The sequence below is a fragment of the Camelina sativa genome, chromosome 6 (assembly GCF_030686135.1).
Source record: "Camelina sativa cultivar CO46 ecotype springtype chromosome 6, ASM3068613v1".
Classification (NCBI taxonomy): domain Eukaryota; kingdom Viridiplantae; phylum Streptophyta; class Magnoliopsida; order Brassicales; family Brassicaceae; genus Camelina; species Camelina sativa.
Window position 1 is genome coordinate 18,335,947 of NC_141885.1, and position 13,046 is coordinate 18,348,992.

General features: G+C 36.4%; 3 protein-coding genes across 3 annotated transcripts; all 3 read right to left on the minus strand.

Moving 5' to 3' along the window:
• Positions 1 to 3,422: 3,422 nt before the first annotated feature.
• On the minus strand, positions 3,423 to 5,852 carry LOC104791403 (uncharacterized). Its single transcript, XM_010517283.3, has 4 exons — positions 5,276 to 5,852; positions 4,729 to 5,179; positions 4,209 to 4,327; positions 3,423 to 4,035 (listed from the first exon to the last, which is right to left on the minus strand). Exons 1-4 carry the CDS (start codon positions 5,414 to 5,416, stop codon positions 3,574 to 3,576), a joined length of 1,173 nt encoding a protein of 390 aa, XP_010515585.1. The 5' UTR covers positions 5,417 to 5,852; the 3' UTR covers positions 3,423 to 3,573.
• An 872-nt stretch (positions 5,853 to 6,724) lies between these two features.
• Positions 6,725 to 7,965, minus strand: LOC104791404 (non-specific lipid-transfer protein 12). Its single transcript, XM_010517284.3, has 2 exons — positions 7,574 to 7,965; positions 6,725 to 6,937 (listed from the first exon to the last, which is right to left on the minus strand). The coding sequence occupies exons 1-2, from the start codon at positions 7,912 to 7,914 to the stop codon at positions 6,919 to 6,921; spliced, it is 360 nt and encodes a 119-aa protein (XP_010515586.1). The 5' UTR covers positions 7,915 to 7,965; the 3' UTR covers positions 6,725 to 6,918.
• A 3,853-nt stretch (positions 7,966 to 11,818) lies between these two features.
• LOC104791405 (non-specific lipid-transfer protein 5-like) lies at positions 11,819 to 12,693 on the minus strand. The gene is made up of 2 exons (XM_010517285.3): positions 12,182 to 12,693; positions 11,819 to 12,070 (listed from the first exon to the last, which is right to left on the minus strand). Exons 1-2 carry the CDS (start codon positions 12,526 to 12,528, stop codon positions 12,061 to 12,063), a joined length of 357 nt encoding a protein of 118 aa, XP_010515587.1. The 5' UTR covers positions 12,529 to 12,693; the 3' UTR covers positions 11,819 to 12,060.
• Positions 12,694 to 13,046: the final 353 nt, after the last annotated feature.

Below are 13,046 nucleotides of genomic sequence, written 5' to 3' on the forward strand. Positions count from 1 at the left end.
ATTTATGATATTATTGGGACCATATTTTACATGGGGATTTCGGAAAAATTATTATCTTATCGAATTTTGTTATTTTTTACATTGGCCTGACTTGGGACTGGCAAAATTTATTAATTTATAGTGTTTATTAATTTATAGAGTATTAATTTATAGAGGTTTTACGGTAAGTTTAAAAGTATATTTACAATCACAAGACAATATAACTGTCGGTCGGAAATTGGTAGGAAATACATAACCATTTACCGACGATTAAACCGGTCGCTTAAAACCGATGGATTTAATGGTTAGTAGTTTAGTCGGTAATTTCCTACCGATGTCCAACCGTATGAATGTGTCACTAATTTCTAACCGATTACCAACCGTATGAATGTGTCCTTAACGGTTGGAAAATGGTCGTAATATAACCCGACCAATATATCGGTCAGAAATGTTGTCAGAATTGGTGATGTTTTCTTGTAGTGTTTGAATATCCTAAATTGTTGTTAAAATTGTCTCAATTCATAATTTTTAAAAATTAAACTATTAAAAATATATCTATAAATTAATAATTATTAATTTACACTATAAATTAATAATTATTAATTTATAGATAAATTAATATCACTATAAATTAATAAAATGTCTTGGTCCCAACATTATTAATTTATAGAGGTTTTACTGTAGGTTTACTTTTAACTCTTAGTATTTTCCTTTTATGTTCGCACACGTCAAATACATTTTATTTTTAGTTAAAACTAAGCAAAAGAGGAAAAAGAAGCATTAAGTAAAGAAAAATACTTAGAGGGTGTATTAAACAATGATTTTGGAGGATTTGATGGGATTAAGGAACTTTGAAATTTTGATAGATTTTAGGGAAGTTGATACGATTTATAGTAAAATTCTTTCAAATTCCACCTAAAACCATGAGATTTGGATTTCTATATTTTTAACTAAACAAATCCTCTCAAATCCTCCAGAATCACTAAAACTTATTAAAATCCAAATCCACACACTGTTTTGAAGTGGATTTTAAAGTATATTTTTAAATCATCAGTTCAATAACAATAGATTTCATGAGACTTTTTAAAATCCATGATTAAATAACATAAGATTTGTAACTTTTACACAAATCACTTGAAATGTCAAGTTGAATACACCCCCTTAGGTTCACCCCTAGAGGTGAACCTTTGTATTCACCCCCTCTTCTCTCAACCAATCATAATTTTCCATCTAATATTTCATTTAAAAAATAAATCAAAATTAAATTAAAAAGTAAAACAATTTAAGTAAACAAATTATGTATAGTGGACCCTCAATGCATATCCTATGGAATGGAGAGAAAACAGAGGCCTTTCAGTCTGAGAGGGGACTTAGACAGGGTGATCCCTTGTCACCCTATTTATTTGTCTTATGTATGGAGAGGTTGTGCCACCATATTGAGCAGGCAATCGATTCCAAGGATTGGAAACCAATAGTATTATCTAGAGGTGGTCCTAAACTGTCGCGTATCTGTTTTGCCGATGACCTTATCTTGTTCGCAGAAGCCTCAATTGCCCAAATTAAGGTTGTTCGGAAAGTTTTGGAGACATTTTGCATTGCCTCAGGACAAAAGGTTAGCCTGGAGAAGTCCAAAATTTATTTATCTGAGAATGTGAGTAGAGACTTGAGGATGTGAATTAGCGAGGAGAGTGGGATTATGGCGACGAGAGATCTAGGCAAATATCTGGGCATGCCAGTCTTGAATAAGCGGATTAACAAAACCACCTTCACTGGAGTGGTCGAATGGGTGTCTTCACGACTGTCTGGATGGAAGGGACGTGTCTTGAGCCTAGCAGGGAGGATTACCTTGACTAAAACAGTCTTAACATCCATCCCTGTCCATACAATGAGCTCCATTATGCTTCCAAAATCAACATTGAGTGCCTTGGATAAGATCTCGAGAACGTTTGTGTGGGGAAGTAGTGGTGAGAAGAAGAAACAGCACCTTGTTTCCTGGAAGAAGCTCTGTTCACCAAAGAGCGATGGAGGTTTGGGTTTACGCTCTGCAGAAACTATGAATAAGGCTATGATCTCCAAGATATGTTGGCGGATTCTGCAGAACGATAATAGTCTATGGGGTTCTGTGTTACGAAGCAAATATAAGGTGGGGTGTTGTCAGTCTCCTTCTTGGCTTGTAGCGAAGGGTAGTTGGTCTTCGACATGGCGAAGTATATCTGTGGGGCTTCGAGAAGTGGTATTACCGGGCTTGAGTTGGATCCTAGGTGATGGGGTTTCTATCAAGTTCTGGACAGATCATTGGCTGGGAAAGGGTCCGCTTTTTGATGACGTTATTCAGGATGTCCCGATAACAGAGTTGGACTCGTGTGTTAGGGATCTATGGATTGACGGGGTTGGTTGGGATTGGACACGTTTAGCGATGTTTCTTCCACAACAGACACAACTGTGTCTTGCTGCTGTTGGGGAAGATACTTTCACTGGTGCAAAGGATAGAGTAACATGGAGAGCGAATCCGGATGGAGCTTTCTCTGTTAAATCTGCTCATTATTGCTTAATCAAGGACTCCATATCAAAACCGAATATGTCCTCGTTGTTTCAAAGGGTTTGGAAAGCTGTAGTGCCGGAGAGGGTTCAAGTTTTTCTCTGGTTGGTCGTTAGTGGAGTGGTTATGACCAATGCAGAAAGACGCAGGCGCCATCTAAGTGATTCAGGAATCTGTCAGATGTGCAAGGGAGGCGAGGAAACTATCCTTCATGTCCTGCGTGACTGTCAAGCTATGTCGGGTGTTTAGAACCGTTTAGTTCCACCTAGTAGGCGAGGTTTATTCTTTCAACAGACCTTACTTGAGTGGATTTTTGCAAACTTGGGCAGTTTGATAAATGCGGGAGGAACTCCTTGGGCTACTCTATTTGGTATGTCTGTTTGGTGGGCATGGAAGTGGCGGTCCATTAATGTTTTTGGTGAGACTGGCAAATGTCGGGACAGGGTGCAGTTCATTAAAGATAAGGCGAAGGAAGTATGTTCAGTACATTCTGCTATGCGAGGTGGGCATGGACATGTAACACGGGTAGTGAGACAAATTGCGTGGAAACCCCCACAGGATGGGTGGCTAAAGTTTAATACTGATTGTGCCTCCCATGGAGACCTGGGGCTTGCTACAGCGGGTGGAGTGCTTCAGGACAGTGAGGGGAAATGGCTTTTCGGTTTTTCCATTAACATTGGTTGTTGCTCGGCGATCTTGGCTGAATTGTGGGGGGTATATTAGGGGCTTTACTTTTCCTGGGCGCGGCGCATTGCTCGGTTAGAGATAGAAGTGGACTCTGAGGTTGTCTAGTGGTGGAGGGATAATTTTGATTAAGTTCTAAGTAGATTGCTTTAATTAGTTTAGTATTAATTATATAATTAATTAATTTCTGAGCAATTTAGGAGGGGTACTGGAGTGGAGATGCTCTAAGGTGCATTTTGAGTATACATTAACCTTTTGTAGTTTTCTGTCTTGTCTTCTTCTTTGCAGTTAACTGTATCCAAGTTGATTTTGACTTTTCTGTAGTAATAGTAGTAGTATCCACTAATGATTATAACACACAATAACTCTCTCTAGTCGTCCCAGTCATGATCCCATCCATCTCGGTTTGGAGCCCTTGCTGTTAAGCCGTTAGCAGAGATGCTGACACTCTTTGCTGCACCACCGGGGGATTTCACAGCATTATTCTCATCCCAATCATCATCCCAACCCTCGTCCCAGTCTGCTGTCTCCACATCATGGACCCCTGACTCGTTTCCCAAACCTGGCTCTCCGCTCAATTCTAGCTCCCGGTAAGGCACTCCACTGCCTGCTCGGCGATTCTTCCGGCACAGACACAATCCCCAAACTCCCCCCAGAATAACAACAGAGACTATTAAGAAATAGGCACCGTTGATGGGCGTCACTAGCTTGTCATATGATGGAAATCGGAACGGTAACGTGTTTGTTTCTGGTGGGTACATATGAAGCACGCACTCTCCTTTCCCTGCATCTAGTATGATCTTGTTTGTGTCTCCACTAATGGATATGTTTACCTGTGCAAGTGAAAAAAGATCGATTCACTTTTGTACCACATAATAACTAGACTGATATTTTGCATTGTATCATCAAAAATCACAAAAAAAGTTTCAGACTTCCAGAGATAAATATGTCAAAGGTAACGCTTTTTATCAATGGATTCAACTCGGAAGAACATCGAAAGACATACCCTTTGACTCTGGTGTTTAGGCAGTTTCAGCTCTTGTATAGAGTTAACCGGAAGAACAAATTTCGCTTTTAGAGATTTTTCACCTTCATTTTGAACTAGAACCAACCAGTTCGCAGAACCTGCAATTATTAAACACAACTTTAAAATGAAAATTCAATCAACCCAAGCAAAAACTAGTGTAGACAACAGACTGTGTAAAAAGGTTTCATGTTGTTGAAATCACAATCATTTACAAACTGACACAACGTAGTAATGTCAAACATATGCTAGGTTTTGTCGTTGATTCTGCAACGAGGATTTCCAAATAATGTAAAACATATGCTAATTTGATCCCTAATTTCATAAACTCTATGCTGAAAACAAACCTGCTATATAGCTTTGACTCAATAAGAAAACACGACTTATACCGTTGCATTGTTCAACAAACAGGAAAGCACCAAGGCAGAGATACCATAAAAGTTGAAACCAAGAGTACCAAAGTAAAAGACAAACTGTCACTACAAGATGGAGCAAAGAATACCTTTATCAATGCTCAAAGTGCAAGCCACCAACGAATTCTCAGTTGTACACATGTTAGAATTTCCTGCACAGGTCTCTACACTGCCAGACTCTGAGCTCCCCTTATTAACGTCATTCGCCTTTTCAGGATCTTTCGGCAAAGGTGGACTCACCTTAAGTGGCTCCGTATCATTTTTCACACTCTCCAAACTTTTTGGAGGCGGCGCCATTACAGCCGGTAGTTTTCCACTATCCTGGCTATTATCAGTTACGTTCGCTGGAGGCGGAGGTGGGCTTAAAGGCTCTGTTGTATTCAACACTTTTGTATCATTCTTCTCATTTACAGGTTGCAATTGCGGAGGAGGACTCGCTAAAACAGGCTCTTTCGGATTAGGATCCGTCGAGTTGCTAGCCGGTAAAGGAAGCTCAGATGAGGTAACATTGGGTTTAACATTAGGCAACGGAGGAGACTCCTGAAGAAGTAACATAAGAGTAAAGTCAAAATCACATTGTTCCAAAACCTTTTATAATGAGAACAAAAACAGAGAAAGGAATCGAATTTTTTTTACTTGTTTAGTGGTTGAATTTGAAGTATCCTTTTGTGTTTCTTCATCAACTAACTCACGAGGGTTCCCAAAAGACGTTACGTTGGAGATGAACAAAATCAATAGAAGAAGAAGTGACAAAACCCAACTTCTAGTTCTATCCATCGCACGCAATTAGGGTGGTCAAACCCTAAAATTTTATGATGACTCGATCGGTTGATTTGTTAGCAAGTGGCAGTTCTGATTCGATCCAAAGATACTTACCTGATTTGAAACTTTGCAACAGAAGCTCATTATTTTCAGGGTATCAGTGGTCTGGTGGACCAAAACGCATCGCAGATTCGTGGATCACACAGTTCGGGGGGGGGGGGGGGGGGGGGATTGCAAAATCACCGAGCTTGAAAATTTCACGCAGAGGATTGGTAGAACAATACAGTGAGACAGATGGATGATCGATGTAATCAGATTCGTTGTGTTGTTCAAGATCGATGAGGACACGAAGAGTTTGCTCTTGTCTCGTGTCGTGTTGGTCGTCGTGTGTGTGTCTGAAATTAAAATTTGGATCGAAATCGGAGTTTCAGTTTCACGATCCCTCCACTCCACGGAGCCGACGGAACAAAACATATTTGGGCCGTAATTTTTTAAGCCCATTATATTTTGTAACATGAGTTTATGAGGCCCGTTAATTAATTTACTTCATCGATCTAGCTTAACCGATCATATATTTCATCGTTAATTAATTGGAGAGTGAGTGATAATATTTGTTTTGAGTCGTTAATATTAAGAAATAAGAATGGCAATTTAGTTACAAACTCTTTGTTTGTTTATCTAATTATATATGTCCCTAAATTCAAGTCTTTCTTTGCCATTAACATGTCTTTGTCGAAACTTCAATTTTATCGACATATTCAACGTCTCGCCGCCTTGCCTAAATGATTTCCATTGGTGGATCAGCCTCTATGGCCACGCGTTTAAGTGAATTCTTCTCTAGGCTATCTATCCGACAGGCTAGCTAGCGCACAACAAAACATTGGGGACACGTGAGGTTAATTCTTTGTTTGCCCATTACAAAGTCTTTAATTTGTAAGTTAACACTAATTCTTTATGTGGTTGTGTAAATTTTGGAACTTCCTGCAACCTCTTGATCATATATATGTACGTACGATGTTACTATGTTAAACAGTAAACCTAGCTATATTCTGGTACATATATACGCATTATATCATTAACTTTCATACGTAAAGATCCTCGCTACGGTAAGCAACAACAATAAAACCTAGCTAGATTATAACCTTAATAAGCGGAATATCAGTTTCGAATATGCTTTTGGTCTTAAAACTTTCACATCTTTTTTAATTCCTTCTACACTGTGATTTCCATCCTTAACAAGGCTATTATTGAGGCGTATATATGACTGAAGCTGTTAACCAGCAATAATTATTTTCGAGTGGGCAAACTATTTTCAAGAGAGAGTGAGAGAGAGCGAGATCCGTTGTCGTTATTAATATATGAAATGGTTACATTACATAGATGATATAGATTAAAAAAAAAAAAAAAAAAGTTCTAAACTGGGAGATAACAGCAGAATTTAATTAGGTAAAAAAGCTGGCGCGGCAACTTTGATTAGTCGTACTTGTCCATCGGATCATGATAATCACTAGCCTCGTTTACACGGCAGTCGAGATACTGCAACATTCGAACAACCAAAACAAATATCTATCATCACTTTAGATTTACTAGACTCCAAATGTATTTACATTCATACAAGCAGCAGTTTTTAGAAAAGAACACCTTTGCCAAAAAAAAAAAGAACACCTTAATCCTTCTTCTCATTTTATATCCACAACATTTGAATTAGTTACAAAAAATATAATGTTGTTATATATTTGATTATGTCAAAAATTATTCTACTCAGCAGTTTTTTTATATGATTGTGAGTTATGATTATTATCAGTAATTTATGAATTTTTAAACTATTGTAAGAGTTTATCTACTTTGCTAAAAAATAATTTCTATATAAAAAACAAAGTGTTGTATTAGTGTTTGATTTTTTTAAAAAAAATAACTTCTAAATGTGTTTGTTTATATTTTTGTTAAAAAAAAAAAAAGAGAGATTGACTAAAAACTTTAAAAGAAAATAAAAATGATACATTCTACTGATTAAATAATTAGTTGAATTCATATTCACTCCTAGATAATATTTGGAGTCAAGTGTACAACAACATTTTACGGACCTTTCTTGAAATAAAGTTTTTAAAAGTATTTACATGCCAAACAAAACAATATCTAACATAAAACAAAAACGAAGCTATGGAGACGTACTTGTCACAATTGGTGCTGAAACTGATGGGGTAGGGAACTGAAACACCACAAGTGGTAGGAAGTGAGGCCACAAGGTCGGTATTGAGGCCTTTGATTTCCTTACCCGCTACTTTAAGGCACTCACAAACTTGTTTGCGATCCGGTGTGGTCTGAGCCATTTGATACAATGTCTTGACTCCCACGCAGCATGCGGATGGCAATGGGCCACTGTTGACCAAATAGTTCACGCACTGTGCAAGTGTGCTCGTCACTGTCCCACACTGGATGGTTGACTCCGTTGGGGGTATCATGTAGACTGTAAGGACAATGAGGCATGTGATGATCTTTGGAGCAAACGCCATTTTTGTTTTTATTGCTTTTACTTTGTTGACGTCGGTAGGGTTTTTATAATTGGAATAAACTCATGAAGGTCATGCGTACCCGTTAATTATGCTTAGTTCCATATGCATGTCAATTTAATGAAAATTATCTCTTTTTTTGTTAAGATTGGAAAATACACATATTCCAAAGTTAATATATACTTGTACGTTGCTTTCCCGATCTTCGCTTAGTTGAGTTTCGAGAAGATGTAACGTCAGAAAACTAGATTCAACCCGGGGCGTAATAAATAGCTATCTAGGCAAATTGGAAATCACAAATTTCCAACAATGGCAATATACCCAAAAAGACTAACTTATGGTTTTGTGTTAAATAATTTTCTTCTATATATATGAATATTATAATGAAACCGTCTTGTTACTTCGAAATCGTATATTATATATGATCAATACTCCTAGATGAATATTTTTGTTTCTGAAATAATTAGATAATAAATTCATGTAATTGAAAACTATTTATGATCAGCAAAGAAGAAAGTGGAAACATTTGCTTCTTTTTTACATCAAGCGGAAACATATAAGTCATCTCAACTAAATTTCATAAAGAGATGCAAAGCAGTGATTTTCATGAATATACATGAAATGTGTGTGTTAATTTTGGGGTTTAATCTACTATGGACTACTTGGACGTGGCTAAAAAAAGGTCGTAAGGCTAAGCACATACTATTTATGAAGCCACACGTGACACGATTCAAAGAGAGTAAGACAATCTTATGACATATATTGATGGAAATTGATCACTACAAGAAAACAATCAATTTGTTAGGAATATTTGCGAAAGAAATTATCTCTCACAAATTTGCGATAGAATTGTGAGGCATTTACTATAAACATAAAATTTCTAGCAAATTCCTCGCAAACTTGCGAGGAAGAGGATCCCCGGAAATCCATCGCAAATTTGCGAGGGATTTGCAAGGTAAGTTAACATTCCTCGCAAATCTATTGCAAATTTGCGATGGGTTTGCGATGATATTATTCATAGCAATTTTTCGAGGGATCTGCGATGGAATTGCAAGAACCATCGCAAATCTGTAGCAAATTGAGAAAATAAAATTCAAAAAACTACTTATAAAACTTAATCGGATTTTATTTTAAATACATTTGAGTGTTCTTAAGGTTCATCAAATAAATTTATATACCCCAAATCCTATACATCAAACTCTTAGCCTAACTCAATACCCTAAATCATAAACTCTAAAAATTCTAATCATAGAAATTAAATCATAAATCGTAAAACCAAAACCAAAACTTTTCCATTATATATACATAAAACCGATATTGAAAAAATAAACATATATATCTACTTTATATAAAATACAATCTTTTAAAAATACTATATATTTACTTTTAAATTTAAATCTCTAAACCTGGAATGTCAATTATATGTGACTGATTAATTATAGAAATTAAATCATAAAAACCTAGTACAGAACCTAAATCATAAACTCTAAAACTTAAATTTTTAAATTTTGGAATTTAGAAATTAAATCATAAATTCAAATATTAATATTCTCTAAAATCCAATACTTGGAAAAAAGTTCATGTATACAAAAAAGATATAAATATTTGTAAATATGTTTAACTCAAAAACTAAGAAAAATTAGTGAATATACATATATTTTAAGATATGTTTAACTTTAAAGCGAAACAAATTAATGAATTTAATTTACAAATACGTTTAAGATATTTTGTCTACCTTTAATATACCAAATAATACTCCAAATTACAAAATTAATAAAACAAAAGATATTGAGTCCCTATTGGTTAGTTCATAGAGACATGGATTGGTCTTTTAGCCTATCATGAACCGTTGATTAGATTAAATCTGACGGACACCATTGTTTCCCTTTTTTTTGTTTTCCTTCTCCTCTTCGTCACCTCTTCTCCTCAATCCTCATCCATCCCTTATCCCTAAACCAACAACATAAGTTACGAACAGAGATGAAGGATAATCATGGGTTTATACGCTTTTCTCTTATCCCTTATTCTTTATTCCTTCTTTCCTTTGTCACCTCTCTTGACATAAAAATGATGAAGGATAATCAAAAAAATCCAGAGATCTAAAGGAGACAGTGGCAGAGCAAAATCTAGACCTGAGTAGAGTAAAGTCCGCCGCAGACAGAGATTTGACCACCACCACGAAACAAGACAGAGCAAGATTTAGATCTGTTGCCTGAAGATCTCTGAATCCAAACTCCTCTTCTAGCCACCACTATAATTGAAGATGGAAACAGAAATCCGGCGACAGAAAAAGAGTGCTAAAGGAGACGGTGGCAGAGCAAAAGGCTTGTGCCGCGAGTGGAGCTAGTGCTGGTTCTTCCCCTTCACCGGGTTGAGAATCTGGTTGGTTTGAAGATCATTTTAGAGGGATTAATTGGCCAAGAGGCCGACATACTAGCAGCTGGCAACGGGGCTCGTTGGCAACAGGGCTCGTCGGCTGTGGGATTAGGGTTTTTTTTGTTTGTTGATTTTAGCCTTCGGTTCAACCGACAATTTGTGATCGGTTCAATTTTGTAACTCTTAACCAATTCCCGGTTTGGGTGGTTTTATTAATATCAATATATATATATTAATTTTAAAAAACCTGTCACTAAATCTTTAATTATATATATATATATATATATATATATTTATATATGCTAAATAAAATTTTAAATATATTAAATTATTTAAGAGAATAATATTTTTTTTAGTTTTTCGTTTTTATGTTTCCTTGCAAATCCATAGCAAACTTTGCGAGAGATATACTATGAACAGAACTGCAAGAAATTTGCGACCGCTTTTATTCCTCGCAATTTGCAATGATTTTGCAAGGGATTTAGTTCCTAGCAAATATTGCGAGGGATTTGCAATGTTGACCATTTTGCGAGAAACGAATTGCGAGGAATTGACTTCCCTCGCAAATCCCTTGCTATATTCGTTTTGCGAGGGATTTGCTAGATATTTTTCCATCGCAAATCGAGTGTTTTCTTGTAGTGGATGAGCAAGTTGGCTGTTCAAGAAAATAAAAGATAAAGAGAGAAAAAAATGCATGGAAAATGGAAATGGTCCAAGTAGAGATATATTTATGGACCAAAAACATCAAATGGTAAAGAGTTGGAGATATAAAAGGAAAATGACAATATAGGAAAACAAATACACGGCCAAAGACAAAGAGATTTGTATGTTTAATACTGAACAAGGACTCTTGGAGGCTATACGGTTACAGATACTTGGAGAAATCTACAAGTCGTACGTAGACTCGTAGGGTATTATCCGCACCGCATTTCCATTATAAAACCTTTTTCATGCTTGGAACAAAGGCTCTAGGAAAGATCGATTTTTTTTTTTTTTTTGGGGTAAGTTTTCTAGTTGTTCATTAAAAATAGAATAAAAATAACGTGCTCATTTACACTGCATGTAGCCCATGTAGGGTCGATCGACTTATCACATATATATGAAACACTCAGTCACTCATCACCGACGAAAGGATTACAAAGGAAACTAAAGCGTGAGAAGTGTAAATGAGCAAGTTGTGAGAGTGTGAAGAAGTAGATAAGGACTGATTAGAGAAAAGTGAGTCATGACGTTTTTCCTCATATACGATGATTTTGTTGGCAAACAAAAAATTTTGAGGATATTCTAGAGTGAAATTAACTAATGTAACCAAACCTTATTTCAGGGTATCTAAGTATATGCTTTTAAAACATACGAATTATAGTCTATATTGGACTATCTTACGATCATAAAGTATTATTTTAATCTATAATTAAGTCAACTGAAAAATAATCGTATTAAAAGAACCTAGTGTACGGAACTATTGCTGCGGAGAAGAAGAAGGGGATCGGATGCATTCAAAGCAGAACGTGACCAAAGTGAATGGCAAGAGTTTGAAAACAATACATATTGTAAATTCCATTATATCATTAGAGGAGTACATAACACAGACGACCAATTAAATGGACCGTCTCACTCGTATATAAAGAAAGACATGAAAACACAAATTCTAAAACACAGCAACAATAGTTCAGTAAAATGATACACTCATATATATAGTGACATCTTAATTATTTTTTTAATACTCTCTCATCGATTATATGAAAAGCCTTCAACGTCTATATCCCTTGTTGATCACCTGACGCTGCAACCAACCAAATATATTACGTGGTTAATATCACTCCATTATATATTGCTAACAAAAAATTACAACCTTAAGTAGAAAAATGTAATAACGAGAGTGAGAGAAGATTACGTGTTACAGTTGATTCTAGCGCTGATGGGGTATGAGATCCTAACATGGCAAGCACCAGGAAGACGAGCAGCACGGCCTGCGTTAAGTCGGGAACCCAAGGATCTAGCTGCTCCCTGGATACAACGACAAGCTTGTTGGCGGTCACGAGTGGTACGAGCCATGCTGTTGAGCCTCTGAACACCAGAGCAACACCCTCGAGGAATGAAACCGCCTCGGGTCAAGTAGTTGTAGCATTGACCCAAGTTGCCAGTGACTGCGCCACACGAGATGGCTGCGTCAGACGCCATTGGAGCGGCTACTAACATGCAGACGATCACCAACGTTGACAACTTCATAAGTCCCTCCATATCTTAAAACTTTTGATTTTTCTTTTTTACTTAAGTAAGTACTGAATTGATTGATGAATATTAATGCTAACGAAGGTTTGATTTATATAGAGAGATCTACGAGCGCAAATTCATGAAAGAAGAAGAGGTGAGGGTTAGTTGGTGGTTGGTTTCATTTATTGCAATGCTTCTCTTATTTATGTTCATCTTTGGCTTTTGTAGTTAAATTAATCTAAGATTCTAAGCCAGTGTACTACGTACTCACCGTTTTGTCAGATCTATCTATTTTACTATATAAAAATGGAGTTCGATTCTTGTATGCGCATAAATTTTTTTTTTTCTGAAAGACCAATCATTGTTCTACATATGTCCAAGTTAACAACGCGTCAACGTTGGTGGTAGTATTAGATTCAGGGCACTGAGACAGAGTCGCGATTCTCTTGTGCAGATATAAACTTTTTTCTTGGATCCCTCAACCTATAGACAATTTAGCACTATCAATCAGCTAGTCCAGTCTGGTCCGTTACGAATTTTGTCTG

Excerpts from the sequence above, each read along its gene's own strand:
- LOC104791403 (XM_010517283.3), bottom strand. The coding sequence starts at position 5,416 with ATGGATAGAACTAGAAGTTGGGTTTTGTCACTTCTTCTTCTATTGATT. Across the intron at positions 5,180-5,275 it reads CAAATTCAACCACTAAACAA|GAGTCTCCTCCGTTGCCTAA; the intron begins GTAAAAAAAATT and ends TTACTTCTTCAG. Across the intron at positions 4,328-4,728 it reads CACTTTGAGCATTGATAAAG|GTTCTGCGAACTGGTTGGTT; the intron begins GTATTCTTTGCT and ends TAATAATTGCAG.
- LOC104791404 (XM_010517284.3), bottom strand. The coding sequence starts at position 7,914 with ATGGCGTTTGCTCCAAAGATCATCACATGCCTCATTGTCCTTACAGTC.
- LOC104791405 (XM_010517285.3), bottom strand. The coding sequence starts at position 12,528 with ATGGAGGGACTTATGAAGTTGTCAACGTTGGTGATCGTCTGCATGTTA.